The following is a 16,418-nucleotide window of genomic DNA, read 5'->3' as shown; positions in this document are numbered from 1 at the left end:
TTTGAAATGTATATTATAATATATAATAATATCGTTGGTATAATAATACCCACTGTGTTGCCGAGATCATCTTAATATTCATGGAAGACTGCGGGGAAATGGGTGCACTTTAAATTAAGAAACTTAACGTGGATTCCTTGATCTGGAATATTTAATATTTATGTACTGGAATATTTTATTTTAATAAGAATAAATTTAAAAGAGTAATAAATCATTTGGATACTATATGCTGAGATGCACCTTGTGATGATCATTGTTTTTCACAAGTTATGAAATATGTTAATTAGTTGTTAATTAATATCATGACAAATGGGCCTTATCCACCAGATTTCATGTATATTTTAGTTATTAGTAAATGTTCCAGTTACATGCAAATCTGTCACACAAAACACAATAGTCTACCTTTGTATGGTAGAATTAATAATGAGATGCTAAAGCTAGGTATCATTCTGAAGTAAAATATTTTAGTCTGAAAACCAAATCCTTGCGTCTATGCTTTTTTAAAAATTTGGATAAATTACAAATACAGTGTGTTGGACTTTTTTAAAGTGGTGATGAGGAAAGGCTGCGTGTTATCTCGTTTTATGTCTGTCATTGTGCTGCAGTGTTATCTTTAAACATCTAACTTGTGTAGACATTATCAAACTGATCAGTTAGTCTGAATGCCAGTTGATATTTCACTCTCACAAATAGCTGGAGCTTTTAGAGGTTATTTTTTTTATTCAAAATCACACAGACATATACAGTTCAAATCTTCAGTGCTAAAGATTCCTGATAAGCCCAAGTATTAGAATTGGCAAACACAAGTTAGTGAATAAATGACCACCAATAAAACATGCACATAGCATGCCACTTTACTAATAACATAGCCTTCCAGAACAATGCTGCAGTGTGTCCTATGGAATGCGGTTGTTTTACTCTATTTGTTTTTTTTTTTGTTCCCTGCTTTCACTTTCCCCTCCATTGATTAAAGCCGTTGATGTGATATATGGCCTGACCTGGTCAAAGCCCCTTGGGTAATTACCCAATGTAGTGCTTGAGGAAGTATTTACAGTAAATGAGCCCACTAGCACATTAATCAGGGATGTTTACTTCTGTACCGAACTTCTCCCAGTTCAGTTGGCTCTATAACCACTCTAGGTCATGCAGTAGCCGCCAGGAACCACCTACAGTAGTACCGCTTTTCTCAATGTCTAAACAAGTGATTCCCAACCAGGTATACCAGGGGTACTTGCTGTTAGCAGGTTCCAAGTAGCACTGTTGTCTTATTTTATATTTGCTATATATGTATTACAGTGTTTATTACAATATTACATACAGTGCACTTTACTCATATTGTTTCTCCACAGCAATAAACAATTTTTGCTTTTTCTGTCCCGTCTTGCATAATCAAACCAACCTTAAACAATGTAATATTGTTTTAAAATAAGATTCTATAGTTTCTCCCATGGTATTGATATTTTTAGGTTACATCTGAGTAATTATAATAATGGTCCATTTATAAATATAAATAATTAAGTTAAAATCACATTTCTGGTTTAATGCTGATGAGGGGGTATTTGGCTTATTAATGGAGCCTTGGGATTAAGTAAGAAAAAAAAAAAGAAACAACCAATCTTAAGGATAAAGGAGTTGTCTTGGCTTGTCATACCCAGCTTCAAAAGCAGGCTTGTCTTACTAATATATTAGACTGTGAGACACCATGAATGTTGACAGTGTCAGATTCAGGGATCCCTGTACATCTGTATTAAAGGCAATGCACAACAGATTAAAAACACTGAGAATTGTGTGTTTAGATATTTCAAAGGCGTTTTACTGGTATTAGAAAATGAATCCATCACACGGGTCATCAGTGAGTCGCTGAGCGCCAGTGGAGATGAAGGAGGATTGATGGTATTCTGATGGATGCTCTGCTCTGCTTTATTAGAGGTGAATGGGGAAAGCGAACAGGCTTCCCTTCTGGAGCAAAGCCAACTCTCATTCTCACGCTCTCCACTTCTGGGGATCTTTTTGGGCGTATTTATGGCTGTTGTAACTCTGGTTTATACGATGACTATGAAAATGATGTCAAGGTCGCGTAGTGCGTCAGCTGTGAAAAGCACATGGGGACTATGTATTCTATGAGAAGTGGTTCATGAATGCTGGTGTGAAGGACACAGGTCTCCTTGAATTTGGTCCTTGGCAGCATTATGGGTTTTTTTTTTTGTTAGAAAATGTATTAAAATAGGGTTTCATGCAACAAAGCCATTTTCAGGTAGGAATGAAAATGGACAAAAAAGTATTTTGATATGAATGAATGAATGAATGAATGAATGAATGAGTATTGTTTTGTATTTCCCTTTGATGTTCAATTTTACAAATATTCCTAACACCAATTGTTCTTATAGAAGACCAGTTAGAACTCTGTGTTTCTTATTTCATGTTCTGTTTGCCTCTGTGAATGAATACATGGTGCATACTCTAAGTAGTATAAAATATATATATATATCAGATGTGTATGTGAATTTTATGTGTGACTGTATCTAAAACCTTTAAGCACATGCACAGTGCACATATGCACAAGGAAATCAGGGGGTACAAAGTTATGTCCTTGTCCAACATAATGTAGAGTGATTTACTGACAAACACAAGCATTTCATCTCACATAATACAAAAGTATATACATATTTTCAGTAGTTTTTGTCTTTTTAAAATATTTTTATTTCAGTTTTAGTAATTTATAATTGCTAACTCTAACTTAAAAAAAATGTGTTCATGAATTTATTAGCTTTATTTCAACTAAGAAAACCATTTTAAACAGTTTTAGTAAACAATGAAAAAGTACAAAATACATTGTTTTAAGTACAAAAATATAGCTGCAAGCAGCCATTACCGGGGCCAAGCGCAAGAAGCGGCAACATATGCCAAAATGGCAAGGAGTGGCAGACCAACTGCAGCAAGGAGCAATTAAGGCCATTTTGAGAGAACTTTGGGCAAATGGCTAAGAAAATCACATAAACATTAACTTATAAGATGATTTAATGGGTTATCACTTTCGAACAATAGGTGGCGCAGTTACGAAATAGATGTGATGTGGTCAGAGGGAGGTGACAATGACACATGCAAAGTTTGGTGTCAAAATGTGAAGGCATTGCAGAGATAAAGCCTAAATAGTAATTTTGGCAGCATGCCTAAACTTTGATGCTGTGGTATACGAAAACGGTTTTGTCTATCATCGTGCAATTCTTAACTTTTAGTCGGCACGGTCTGGAGATGATGCGATTAAATTTTCGTGAAAATCGGACAAACGGTCTAGGAGGAGTTCGAAAAAGAAGGCTTTTCAAAGAAATAAAGATGGCGGACAGGAAGTTTGGCTGATTATGCAAAACCTGATATCTATGTTTTCGGCATAACCCAAGGAATCTATTAAGATCAGTTTCATTGCAATAGGCAAATTTATTCAAAAGTTATTAGCGTTCTCAGAAATTAATTATAACTTTTGACCAACAGGTGGCGCTGTCTCAAAATCTTTTGAGTACCTTCAGGGCATGCTGCTTATGGCACACACTGAGTTTCGTAATGTTAGACCAAAGCATTTGTTTAGTATAGCATTGTATTTCACAAAACTGTATTGAAGTCAATGGGAATTTCACGTTTTGTTCTATTATAGCGCCACCAAGAGGCTCAGTCCCACAATTTTTTTTATGTGTCCTCAGAGTGACCCCATACATATGTGTGTCAATTTTGGTGCAAATATCTCAATTTACTTCCGAGTTATAAACATTTATATGAAAAAACACGTAAAAAATGACTGACACATGACTTTGTTTGAATTTTACTACCCCTTACTATCAATATTTACGCATTTGGGCATTAGTGTTTAGTTAACAAGCTATGATTCCGTGTTTCTGGCGGTGGTTTCGTCTCGATCGGAACAGCGGTTTTGAAGATATCGCCAAGTGTTTTTTTCGCGCTAAATCGCTACGCTACGCCATCCGTGAGACGAAACCCGACATATTTGGTATCGTTGGACTCGGCAACGATTCAGGACCTCAAAAATATGACTCCCGTGAAAATAAGTGTACCACACCCAAAGTTATAAGCGTTTGAATAAAACAATTCACCACTAGGTGGCGCTGTTTCGAAACTTCTCAGGCTCCTTCAGGGCATCGTACTGATGACCCATAACGAGTTTCGTAACAATTCGTTCATGCGTTCAAAAAATACAGCATTTTAGCACATAATTCAAAATGGCCGACAGCCAAAATGGCCGATCTGGGAAAATTGGATATCGGTCGACTCGGCATGACGCCCTGAATCTAACGAGACCAAGTTTTTGATTTTTGGAGAAACCGTTCAGAAGTTACGAGCAAAAATAGCCATTTTTCATATCTCCGGACCACTAGGTGGCGCTGCGCCGAAACGCAGCACGTAGCCTCAGGTCATGCTTGTGATAACACGTACCAAGTTTGGTGTGAAAACGAGTAAGCGTTGCGGAGATACAACCTCACGTCTGTTTTCGCAAGCGCTACGTAAATTTTGTTTACGCGTTTATCGAAAACGGTTATTCGAATCATCTTGAATTCCATAACTTTTTGTCAGCACTGCCTGGAGATGATCCGGTGCGATTTTGGTGAAAATCGGACAAACCGTCTAGGACGAGTTCGCAAAAGTAGGTTTTTTGGAAAATTCAAAATGGCGGCCGTTTTTTTATGACGGAAAATGACGTCATAGGGTGCGATCGAATCGGCATGAGCTCAGGAACAAGAGGAAAAAAGAATTTTGTTGATAGGCCTTACGGTTCAAAAGTTATTAGCATAATAAAAGTGAAACTTTGGACAGTTGGTGGCGCTAGAGGGAATGAGTTAGAGACACCAAAATTGGTGTATTTAAAGTTGGGACTGTCCTCTATCAGAATGTCAAACCAAAACAACTTTCCCGCAAACCGGTCTATGGGCTGCCATAGACGCCCAGTCGGAAGAAGAATAATAATAATAATAAATATAGCTGCAAGCAGCCATTACCGGGGCCAAGCGCAAGAAGCGGCAACATATGCCAAAATGGCAAGGAGTGGCAGACCAACTGCAGCAAGGAGCAATTAAGGGCATTTTGAGAGAACTTTGGGCAAATGGCTAAAAAAATCACATAAACATTAACTTATAAGATGATTTAATGGGTTATCACTTTCGAACAATAGGTGGCGCAGTTACGAAATAGATGTGATGTGGTCAGAGGGAGGTGACAATGACACATGCAAAGTTTGGTGTCAAAATGTGAAGGCATTGCAGAGATAAAGCCTAAATAGTAATTTTGGCAGCATGCCTAAACTTTGATGCTGTGGTATACGAAAACGGTTTTGTCTATCATCGTGCAATTCATAACTTTTAGTCGGCACGGTCTGGAGATGATGCGATTAAATTTTCGTGACAAACGGTCTAGGAGGAGTTCGAAAAAGAAGGCTTTTCAAAGAAATAAAGATGGCGGACAGGAAGTTTGGCTGATTATGCAAAACCTGATATCTATGTTTTCAGCATAACCGAAGGAATCTATTAAGATCAGTTTCATTGCAATAGGCAAATTTATTCAAAAGTTATTAGCGTTCTCAGAAATTAATTATAACTTTTGACCAACAGGTGGCGCTGTCTCAAAATCTTTTGAGTACCTTCAGGGCATGCTGCTTATGGCACACACTGAGTTTCGTAATGTTAGACCAAAGCATTTGTTTAGTATAGCATTTTATTTCACAAAACTCTATTGAAGTCAATGGGAATTTCACGTTTTGTTCTATTATAGCGCCACCAAGAGGCTCAGTCCCACAATTTTTTTTATGTGTCCTCAGAGTGACCCCATACATATGTGTGTCAATTTTGGTGCAAATATCTCAATTTACTTCCGAGTTATAAACATTTATATGAAAAAACACGTAAAAAATGACTGACACATGACTTTGTTTGAATTTTACTACCCCTTACTATCAATATTTTCGCATTTGGGCATTAGCATGTAGTTAACAAGCTATGATTCCGTGTTTCTGGCGGTGGTTTCGTCTCGATCGGAACAGCGGTTTTGAAGATATCGCCAAGTGTTTTTTTCGCGCTAAATCGCTACGCTACGCCATCCGTGAGACGAAACCCGACATATTTGGTATCGTTGGACTCGGCAACGATTCAGGACCTCAAAAATATGACTCCCGTGAAAATAAGTGTACCACACCCAAAGTTATAAGCGTTTGAATAAAACAATTCACCACTAGGTGGCGCTGTTTCGAAACTTCTCAGGCTCCTTCAGGGCATCGTACTGATGACCCATACCGAGTTTCGTAACAATTCGTTCATGCGTTCAAAAAATACAGCATTTTAGCACATAATTCAAAATGGCCGACAGCCAAAATGGCCGATCTGGGAAAATTGGATATCGGTCGACTCAGCATGATGCCCTGAATCTAACGAGACCAAGTTTTTGATTTTTGGACAAACCGTTCAGAAGTTACGAGCAAAAATAGCCATTTTTCATATCTCCGGACCACTAGGTGGCGCTGCGCCGAAACGCAGCACGTAGCCTCAGGTCATGCTTGTGATAACACGTACCAAGTTTGGTGTGAAAACGAGTAAGCGTTGCGGAGATACAACCTCACGTCTGTTTTCGCAAGCGCTACGTAAATTTTGTTTACGCGTTTATCGAAAACGGTTATTCGAATCATCTTGAATTCCATAACTTTTTGTCAGCACTGCCTGGAGATGATCCGGTGCGATTTTGGTGAAAATCGGACAAACCGTCTAGGACGAGTTCGCAAAAGTAGGTTTTTTGGAAAATTCAAAATGGCGGCCGTTTTTTTATGACGGAAAATGACGTCATAGGGTGCGATCGAATCGGCATGAGCTCATGAACAAGAGGAAAAAAGAATTTTGTTGATAGGCCTTACGGTTCAAAAGTTATTAGCATAATAAAAGTGAAACTTTGGACAGTTGGTGGCGCTAGAGGGAATGAGTTAGAGACACCAAAATTGGTGTATTTAAAGTTGGGACTGTCCTCTATCAGAATGTCAAACCAAAACAACTTTCCCGCAAACCGGTCTATGGGCTGCCATAGACGCCCAGTCGGAAGAAGAATAATAATAATAATAATAATAATAATAAGAACCGGCACAGATACAATAGGTGCCTCCGCACCTTCGGTGCTTGGCCCCTAATAATAATAATAATAAGAACCGGCACAGATACAATAGGTGCCTCCGCACCTTCGGTGCTTGGCCCCTAATTAACATTAAACATGGTTCATTTAAATAAATGCCTTTAAATGTAATTAAATTAATTATTGTATTTTAATTATGCCATTAATTCAATTAATTGTGACATTAATTGAGTGATAATGTTGAACATGACTACTGATTTCACAAGGATAGCCATGCTAATTTTTATTTTTCAGCCAGTGTCTAACCAATATCCTTCTCCCACTCTTCTTTCCTCTGCAGTGAACACCCTGGCCCGGACCAAGTATTGTTGACAGACAATCAGGAAGAGGTCTGGGAGACCAATCAGTTTTCTGTGCTTGGCCCACCCTCTCCTCAACACATGAAATCACCCTCCTCTTGTACAAACTCTCCATCTCAGTCCTCTAGCCACCCATCGCTCAAACCTCGGCCTGCCTCTTCTCAGGCGCAACCCCAAGAGCCAGATGAACGTATCAAAACGCAGAATAAGGAGGAATGGGGTGGCATCAGGTTATCAGATGTACTCCAAGCATCAGGCATTCGGATCATGCCCATACGCAAGCACCTGGCCATATCTCTACCTTCTTTGCCCCTTGACTTCTGGGGTGTTTTGGGAGAGGACGAAGAGATCTCCAGCTGTCAGCGCTCTCAAGCTTCGTTCTCTCAATCTCTAAATCCTCCTTTGTGGCAGGGCACTGCAGATTGTCTTGACCGGATACCCCAATCCAGCAGGGCCACAAGTCCACCACCTGTCCCTGTTGATGAGAAGGGGGCGAAGCCCCGACGAGCCCCCATATGGCAGCCTCTGTCTGCATCTTCCCAACCATGCTCCAAACTGAACCCTCCTGTTGCTGCCTGCCATTGGTCCTCTTGGAGCCTAGACCGCCCTGATGCTGTCGTCACCCCCTACGACACACCACCTGACCAGAACCAGCGGACTGGAACCGCTCTCTATCAACACACATCTGGAAGACACCTTGCTCCTCACAGTCCCGTTAGCACCAGGAAGAAGAATATCTCTAAGCACTCAAACTTCCAAAGCATGGAGCTGGAACCCACAGCGGCAGAGGACCAGGAACTCTCTGAACTGGACTCACTCTACCAGGCTAGTCTCCAGGCTGGCCCGGGTCCTGGCCGAGCCCTGTGTGGTACCAGCTCACCTGCTGTTGGGAGACAAGGTAAATTAAAGTCTTAGATTGTCTTGGTGTTTGTTTGTTTTTTGTTTTTTTTGGTGGGCGAAGTCCAGTTCTTTTAATGATGTTTTATTAACAAAGTTCAGGAGGAAATCTTCTACCATACTGATCTAATCAGGGGTGCGTTTCCCAAAAGCATCGTTAGCCAACTATGGTCGCAAGTTCCGTCGTTATCAGCAGACAGATAGTTCAACGAGTCGGTGTTTCCCGAAACCATCGTTCCAACGAACATTCGCAAACAGCATCGAAAAGTTGTGTGGTTTGAACGACAGCTCTCGACTAACTCATCTAACTGACGCTAAAGGGCGCCTAAAGCGTCAGATATTGAAGCATGTCCAAATGCTTCCCAAGGCGTCAGTTAAGTGACGCCTTGGGGGTGAGAATGGGCTGGGGTTTCGGGAAACAGTCGTGACTAGCTAGTTGATTTCTCCAACGATGCATCGTACTATGTAGTGAAGCAGTGAACTACGTCATTGTACGGGAAACACACCCCAGTACAGTAGGAGGCCTATATATATATACACAGCCAACTCACTTATGTTTCTTTCAGTTTTCTGCATCCCTCCACCACCCCATCTTCTCACATCTCTCTAAGTGTCTCTAAATCCCTCCTTTCCACGAACCTGCTCTGCTCTGATTGGCCAGATGCCCCTTTCTGTTCGATGGTCTACTGCTTTTAGAGTGTCAGAAATGAAACGCCCATTACCGTAACTGAACTTTAGCTCTTGTGGCTTTCTAAAGCTCAGCGATTGTATACACTGTATAATGATGGTGTCGATTTTAGCATATCAATCCGAGCACAAGACCGATGATTAAACATTGGAAGAGCTAGTTATTCAGCTAGGACGACTTGAATAGGACGTCTCTCAGTGATCCGTTACTCAGTTTGATGTACTTTATGAGATGTTGCAAGTGTAATTCCTCACCATCAGCATTAACAAGTGTATGATCCATCAACAAACCGAAGTGTATATTTCTAATTTATTGCAGTGCACATGTGGGAACTTTATCAATAACAGCACATATGTTAGTTGACCACTAAAGTGAATGACTGATGTAAGATTCAAATTTGTAAAAACAAATCTTGCTCCATCCTTTATCATTACTCAAAGTAACAACAGACAATCTTGATTAATGGACACAATTTTAGGTACTGTAATAGTTGGTTCAAATCTTATTAGCAGAACTATTTCAATAAGAAAGTAATAATGTGAGTAAGCCGGAGACCTGCACACTATAAAACAGAAAAATAGGTATTTTGAACATATATATATATATATATATATACACCGGTATATACAATTAATCGTACTTACAGGTTGTGATCCTGAGGAGCAAGTTGGTCCAAATAAAGTGGGCACTGTCCCATCTTTAATAGATATTAAATCCCCTTTAGAAATTGGACTTCACAGAGATTTTAGAAGCAATCATTAAACGGTTGCACTGGTAATTTTATCCACTGACTCTTCCTTGATTTTCTCGCACAGTACCTCCTGCTGCACGTAAGTTGCTCACTGGAGTTGGACGTTCCCGAACCCCCACGGCTGAGCTTGAGAGAACCGCTTATGGACCACCAGGTTGTAGCAGCCCTACTGGATACACAAACATGGTAAGAAATGAGGTGCTGCACTCCTGTCTGAAGGTCTAATTGTGAAACTGACCTAGAATCATTTTTCAAATTATTCAAATTTTCTTTCTCTGCATTCATTTATCGTGGAGTCTCATGTCTCTAATTACTCCTGTCGTCCATACACTATATGATTTTTTTGAAATTGCACCTCTTTTTTAATTACTACTTATCTCTGGTCACTGATGTCAATTCAAATCAAAACACTGCAGGACATAGATCGCCGGCAGGTCGGATTACACCGGATCATTTCCCCATTTGCTTTAGATTTCAGGTTTTTGTGTCTTTTCCATTAACAAGTGCAAAATTAAGGGCTAAAATCGTGCAGAATGTGGGCAGCAGCAGATGCTACCCAACAGTAGTATAAATAATCTAGGTTTTATTTACTTATTTTGTTAGTTTATTATTTGCTGAGGGATTGCTGTCTCTTTGCTTTGTTTTTGTTATGTCTGGTTTCTCTCCACATCAGAGTCTGTTTTTTATACAGCACACAATCTGTTAGCACGTGTTGATTTTGTTTGGGTGTTGTGTCTGGTTTCATCCAGACTTTCTTTTTTGCTGCATTAACTCTTTGTTGTCTGTAGTCCCTGTCAGTGGCCCATCAAGAGCTGCAGTCAGGAGAGGAAGACCAGTATGATGCAGATCACCTGCGCCGTATTGCTCGCAGCCTGAGTGGAACTGTGATAGGAAGACGGCAAAACCGACTTGCTGTCTCCCGAAGCTTCGTAAGTACCCCACGCATGAATAAGACTAAATGGAGCTCTGACTGGCTAACTAATGGCTAAATATGAGGAAAATAGTTGGGCTAGTGACTGGCAAGAGTTTGGTAGAGGGCCAAAGGAGAGTGAGGGATCAGATATCTGCCCTAGAAACCTGATAAGAGCGATGTCACCTATACAGGAGTTTGCTAACATGCACTTTAGCCTGATAAATGTGTGCTGTCTGACCCTTGCCGATCACTGCTGAGCTTCAGGTTACACTTCATATTCATTTACATGCTTTCCACACTTCTTGGTGTACATTGTGTGTTGTTTTGACATTCATTCATTTCTAATATGTATTGTATGCTGGAAATTATGAATGCATAACTGGATTGTCACATGACATTCATGTGCACCAACACATTGAAGGCAATCACAAACATGCAAAACTTCTCGTTGTCTTACTGAGTCATACTGCCATCCTGTGTCCATATCCTGTAACTTCACTGCATTGGAAAGGAAGGCTGGTGTCCCATTTATAAAGACATGTATGTAATCATCTTCCCAAATATTAATACATTTGTAAATACTATTATCCATTATTAATGATTAATGTTCTATTAACCATTTTTCAATTTTATTTACATGAATGAGCACATATGAAAGAAGTAATTAATCAAATATGGTGTATTAGGTCCACCTTATTACTGTACATCCAATATTTTAGCCCATACTGTGTATGGCATCTACATTTTCAGTTAATTATCCTGTCAGTGATACATTTTTATTATTAATTTTAGATTGATTAATTCATCATGTTTACATGGACATTATTTTTAAGGCCATGTTCTAATTGAACCTTCATTCTGAAAAGAGTTGAAAAGAGCTCCCGAAGAGAGTGTACAGCTATTAAAGAATTTATGTTTTTCATTCTTAATAATTTAATTAAATAATTCCTTGTCATTCAAACCCTCAGCATTACCTTTTAATGTAGAATTATTGCATTTATTGATTTTATATATGCTATATTATTTTTTTTAGGTTTGTAAAAAAACAAAAGATATAAAATACAATTTTAATGAGATATCTGAAATATATACAGTGTGTATTGTGCGTAGATAGCATACACAAGTGGTTACTCATTTCATTCATTTATTCACTCATTGCACTTGCATCATTGAAAGTCATTATTAAATCATGTCTGCATGTACTGGCTGGCATACCAGTGCATGAGCACCAAAATAGCTTGTACAGCTTGCTGTTCATGTAAGAACATTTTCACATCAGTTTCTGCTTTTAAAAGTATTGTTCACCGGAAAATGGAAATTCAGACATCATTTACTCACCCTCTCGTCATTCCAAACCGTCTGTGGAACACAAGTGAAGATATTTTGAAGAAGGAACTGTTGTTGTCCCTAAAATAAAAGTCAGTGACAAAACATTGTATGGACAAATATATAATAATAATAAAAAAACATTTTCCAAAATGTCTTCTTTGGTTTCATAGAAGGAAGAAAGAAAGTCAAAGGGTTGACACCACAAGAGAGTGAATAAATGACGTCAGAGTTTTCATTTTTGGGTGAACCATCCCTTTAGTAAATCTCAATTTGTTCCTCATTTGGGATCAGATCTGATCTTATGTGCATTTTATAAATGAGGCCCCTGATTCTTTTCATGCCTTACTTTTGTGCTCCCCATCTTTTCCTCTCTCCCCTCTCTTTTCCTCTCTTTTGACTGAATGCACTTGTGTGATTTCTCGGCCTTGTGCATATCAATGTCTGTATGTTTTGTGTGTGTACCTAGCTGGGGGACTCCGGGGTTTCGCCATATCACAGCTCCATGTACTCACCTAGTTGCCTTCAGTTTCAATTGTCTCATTCAGACCTCCATCTGCTCCAGCCCAGCTATCTTCATCTCCTTCCATCATCTTCACCTCTGTCTCAGCAGCCTGGGCCTTGCAGAGAGGTCCCAGGTAAAGCTAACTCTCGTTTTCCATTTCCATGACCACCTCCTCCATCCAAATGGCCATTTCCCGCTTGTTTTCCGCATTCATGTTCCTGCCATTGCATTGCATTTGAGTCCAGGCTCCAGTGGCCACCCTGCTAAACATTCTGCATTTGCTTCATTTTCCTTACTGCTGTTTGAAGGAGCTCCTCTTTTGTTGTTGCTTTTTTTTTCTTTTCTTTGATTGGTCTGGATCCTGTCCTTCACACTCCATCCTACCCCACTGCAGGACGTCTCCAGAGGTTCTCCAAGCTTCTGGCTGTGTTTGACGGGCGTCAAACTGTCTCCAGTGGGAAGCACTACGGTCCAGCACTGAGGTGTCCCAACCAATTGGCTTTGGATGCAACCATGTCCTCCAGCCCTGGAAGGTTTCCACCGATGCATTTCTTCTTCTGGACGACCTTTCTGCTCACCAATCCCATTCTCTTCACAGTTTCTTGGAGAACTGGAAGGAGCACTTCCCAGACCTGATGCCATCCTCAGTCACCATGCGCTCTGTATTGGTCCTTGGGTGATGTTCTTTCATTACCCTGCCCTAGTCGCTAATTCTTTCCACGCAAAAGCCCCCAAAACTCGATCCACAGCATGCTGGAAAGAGCCACAGAAACCAACTTTTTTTTCTTCTTCCCACAAGCACTGGTATGGTGTGATGCTTTGGGGCTCAGGTGTGTGTGTGTGTGTGTGTGTGTGTGTGTGTGTATGACTAACCTATGGTCGGACCTGCAGCATGCAATGTTAGGAGCGTTGGGTCCAGACCCGGATCCCGCGCAGTGAGCCATCCAACCCAGAGCACTTAACTTAATTAACTAAAATGTTTAATTAACTGCAGAGGAGAATCATACTGTACCTCCATGCTGCACTAAACAGTAAATGTGTGTTTGTGTGTATGCGTGCGTGCATGTGTTGGGTAGTAAAAGGGGAGGGGCTTATTGCAACTCTGCCCTCTTTAACTTTTACAGTACTGGTAAAAAGTTTGGAATAATTTGGATTTTTTTTTATGTTTGAAAGACATCTCTTATGCTCAATAAAGCCATATCTATTTGTATACAGTAAAAAAAAAAATGGTAAATATAAAACGGTAATATATGTGAATATTATTACAATTCAAAATAACTTTTTTTTTCCATTGATGACCAAGTTGAATTTTCAGCATCATTACTCCAGTCTTCAGTGTCACATGATCCTTCATAAATCATTATAATATGCTGATTTGCTGCTCCAGATACATTTTCTTGTCAATATTAAAAACGGTTGTGCTACTTTGTTTCTCGAGTACCAATGTGACAATGAAGACTGAAATTATGGTTGCTGAAAATTCAGCAACCATAATTCAAAATGTATTTTCAAAAACAGTACAACAGAAGAAAACAGTAAATATTTCACAATTATTACTGATTTTACTAGGTTTTATCAAATAAACACATCCTGAGTATAAGAGACTTCTTTGAAAAACATTAAAAAAAGAAAACTTTTGACCAGTAGTGTTTGAAAAAACCCACTTTTCCCTTCCTCCCTCGCCTGTCCCACAGATGCAAATCCTCTGCAAACCAATGTCCCGGAAATCGTTGTCGCTTTGCGGAATTATTTTTCCCAACTTTTTTTTTTTTTTGGTAGTGGGTGGGTTAATGTCATGTAGATGCTAAGTACTTTATCCTGTACTAAGTGAATAGAGATGTTTTGTACGGTGTCATCTCTCAGCTCTGGTGATTTTTGTCGGAGCAGGCATGTAAATCTGCGGCCCTGGCGTGGAGAACGGAACGAGACTGTCTCTTCTAACCTTTTTCCTCCTACTTCTCTGATATGGGCATTCCCTGTAGCACACAACTGTTTTGTGTCTCGTGTTACAGGCAAAGACTGTGTACATGTTTGACTGAACATACACTAATAAATAAATTTATTGTTAATAAAAAAAACTATGACATCCTAAGAAATATACAGAGGAATGGAGAAACTACGTAATGACGTTATGGAATGTTAATCAATTCTAGTGGTAATAATTATTATCTGCATTAAGACAAGTATAGTACACTTCAGAAGTGTAAAGCTGGAGAAATTCTGCTTTTTTAATTCCATTGACAGTTCTCCCGTTTATACAGGGAGATATGCCAAGTTAAGCTTTCTTTTCATTGTTTGTTTTACTTGATTCGATTTTATTTTAACTTGCAGTGACACTGAAACCACAGTCGTGAGTCTGGCATGGATCTTCAGGCCTGTAATAGTTGAGGGTTTCGATTTCTACATTGTTTCTAGATTTTCCTTTTAAAGCAACACAGCTGAAGAATGTTTTGGCCCTGATAGTGTACATGAAGCTTAAATGCAGAGCGTTACTAGACTGAAATTTGGACAGTATATAAGTGGCCTTGTGCAAGGAATGCTTTCATACTGTTATTCAAATAAACATAAGATTTATGGGATATATTAACGAAAACCTAATACTGACCAACAGATGTCGGATCACAATATAATATAAATGATGCAGTATTTAACTTTTAATTCCAATCATATTGTACTTTTTTCCATTAAAAGCCTTTGAGTGCTAAAATAAAATTGATTATAAAATATATAACTTCAAGAGAAATAGATCTTATTTAACTTTATCTTAACCAAAGATTGGCTCTAACACAAAGATATGTTGTTGTTTTTTTGATCATTTAGCCTATTCATCTTTCCTTTTGTTTAAAGGATGTTATAGAGAATGTAGCAACGATGGTGTATGAGTATGCTATGCAAAAATGCTCTCTCCTGATCTACCAGCAAAGAGTCAGACTGGGACAAAATCAAATATTTTTTCTTCTTTTCTTTTCCTATATACTGAGGAAGAAAATGATTTTCTGCTGAATTGTTGAATCTTTACTTATTAATGTCTGTACAGTTAACAGCCTTTGAATGCGAGTTGTAGCCAGTGAGAGGTGGATTTCTCGAAGATGAAATGGCATTTCAAGGGTTTTCCATTTCGGGACTCATTTGTAAATGCTTGAGGTTGAGTGAACTTGTATTTTTGCAATAAAGTTATTACCAATGCACTCCAGCAGGGGCGCTGCACAAACGCCTACACTCTGTGTCTGAGTGTATCTTTTTTCATAAGAAACATACCGTTATTAAAACTCTCGCAATGGGAGTGATGAATGAATGTTATGCCAATTTCATAACACATGATCTGCAAATTTAACTTTCATTTTCACAATATAGATTATACTTTATAAACAGGGAAGTACAGACGAGCTGTGTCATAGATTGAGAAAGTATTGTCCTCCCAGTCAGCTTACTTTAATCTGCAAGGAAAACCTCTGCTTAAAAGACTGAAGTGGCAAAGACTGAAATGTCCAAAACGTGTTTTTCATGATTCATTCTTTAGTGTATTTCATTTCTGCGAGATAAAATATCTTACTTTTCTTATGCTCAAATCACTTGCAGTAATTTTCAGGTTGGTCCAGCTAATGTGTATACATTTTAGAGGAAACAAATTATCAGAAAGTCGGGACATACATTTTGAACCATTTTGGGCCTCCCAAAGAAATTTTCAGTTATCAGTTCTTAAAAGAACCATTTTTATTTTTATTATTATTATTGGTGTAAGGAACATTAATAATCGAAAAAATTTTCAAACAATCTTTTGTGCACGGAAACAGTTCAATGGTTTCTTTGTGGAAGTAGAACTGTAAATGGCAATACCATTTTTAGCAGTGTACAGCCATCATATTGAA

General features: G+C 38.9%; 1 protein-coding gene across 7 annotated transcripts in view; it reads left to right on the top strand.

Annotated features, from left to right (window-relative positions):
• The window catches only part of usp54b (ubiquitin specific peptidase 54b), a 113,467-nt gene extending 97,699 nt beyond the window's left edge, over positions 1-15,768 (top strand). For 6 of the 7 annotated variants that reach the window (XM_039664807.2, XM_039664806.2, XM_039664802.2 and 3 more), the window contains 4 exons: positions 7,451-8,367; positions 9,870-9,991; positions 10,594-10,734; positions 12,514-12,937. In XM_039664807.2, the coding sequence (XP_039520741.2) occupies positions 7,451-8,367; positions 9,870-9,991; positions 10,594-10,734; positions 12,514-12,714 (1,381 nt within the window). In that variant the 3' untranslated portion in view covers positions 12,715-12,937. The other variant, XM_089122146.1, reaches the window with a different exon arrangement.
• The last annotated feature ends 650 nt before the right edge of the window (positions 15,769-16,418 follow it).

Source organism: Pimephales promelas, chromosome 17 (assembly GCF_988280905.1).
Source record: "Pimephales promelas chromosome 17, fPimPro1.hap1.1, whole genome shotgun sequence".
NCBI lineage: Eukaryota > Metazoa > Chordata > Actinopteri > Cypriniformes > Leuciscidae > Pimephales > Pimephales promelas.
Note: the sequence above shows the minus strand (reverse complement) of the source record. Positions and strands in the feature narration are given on the sequence as shown.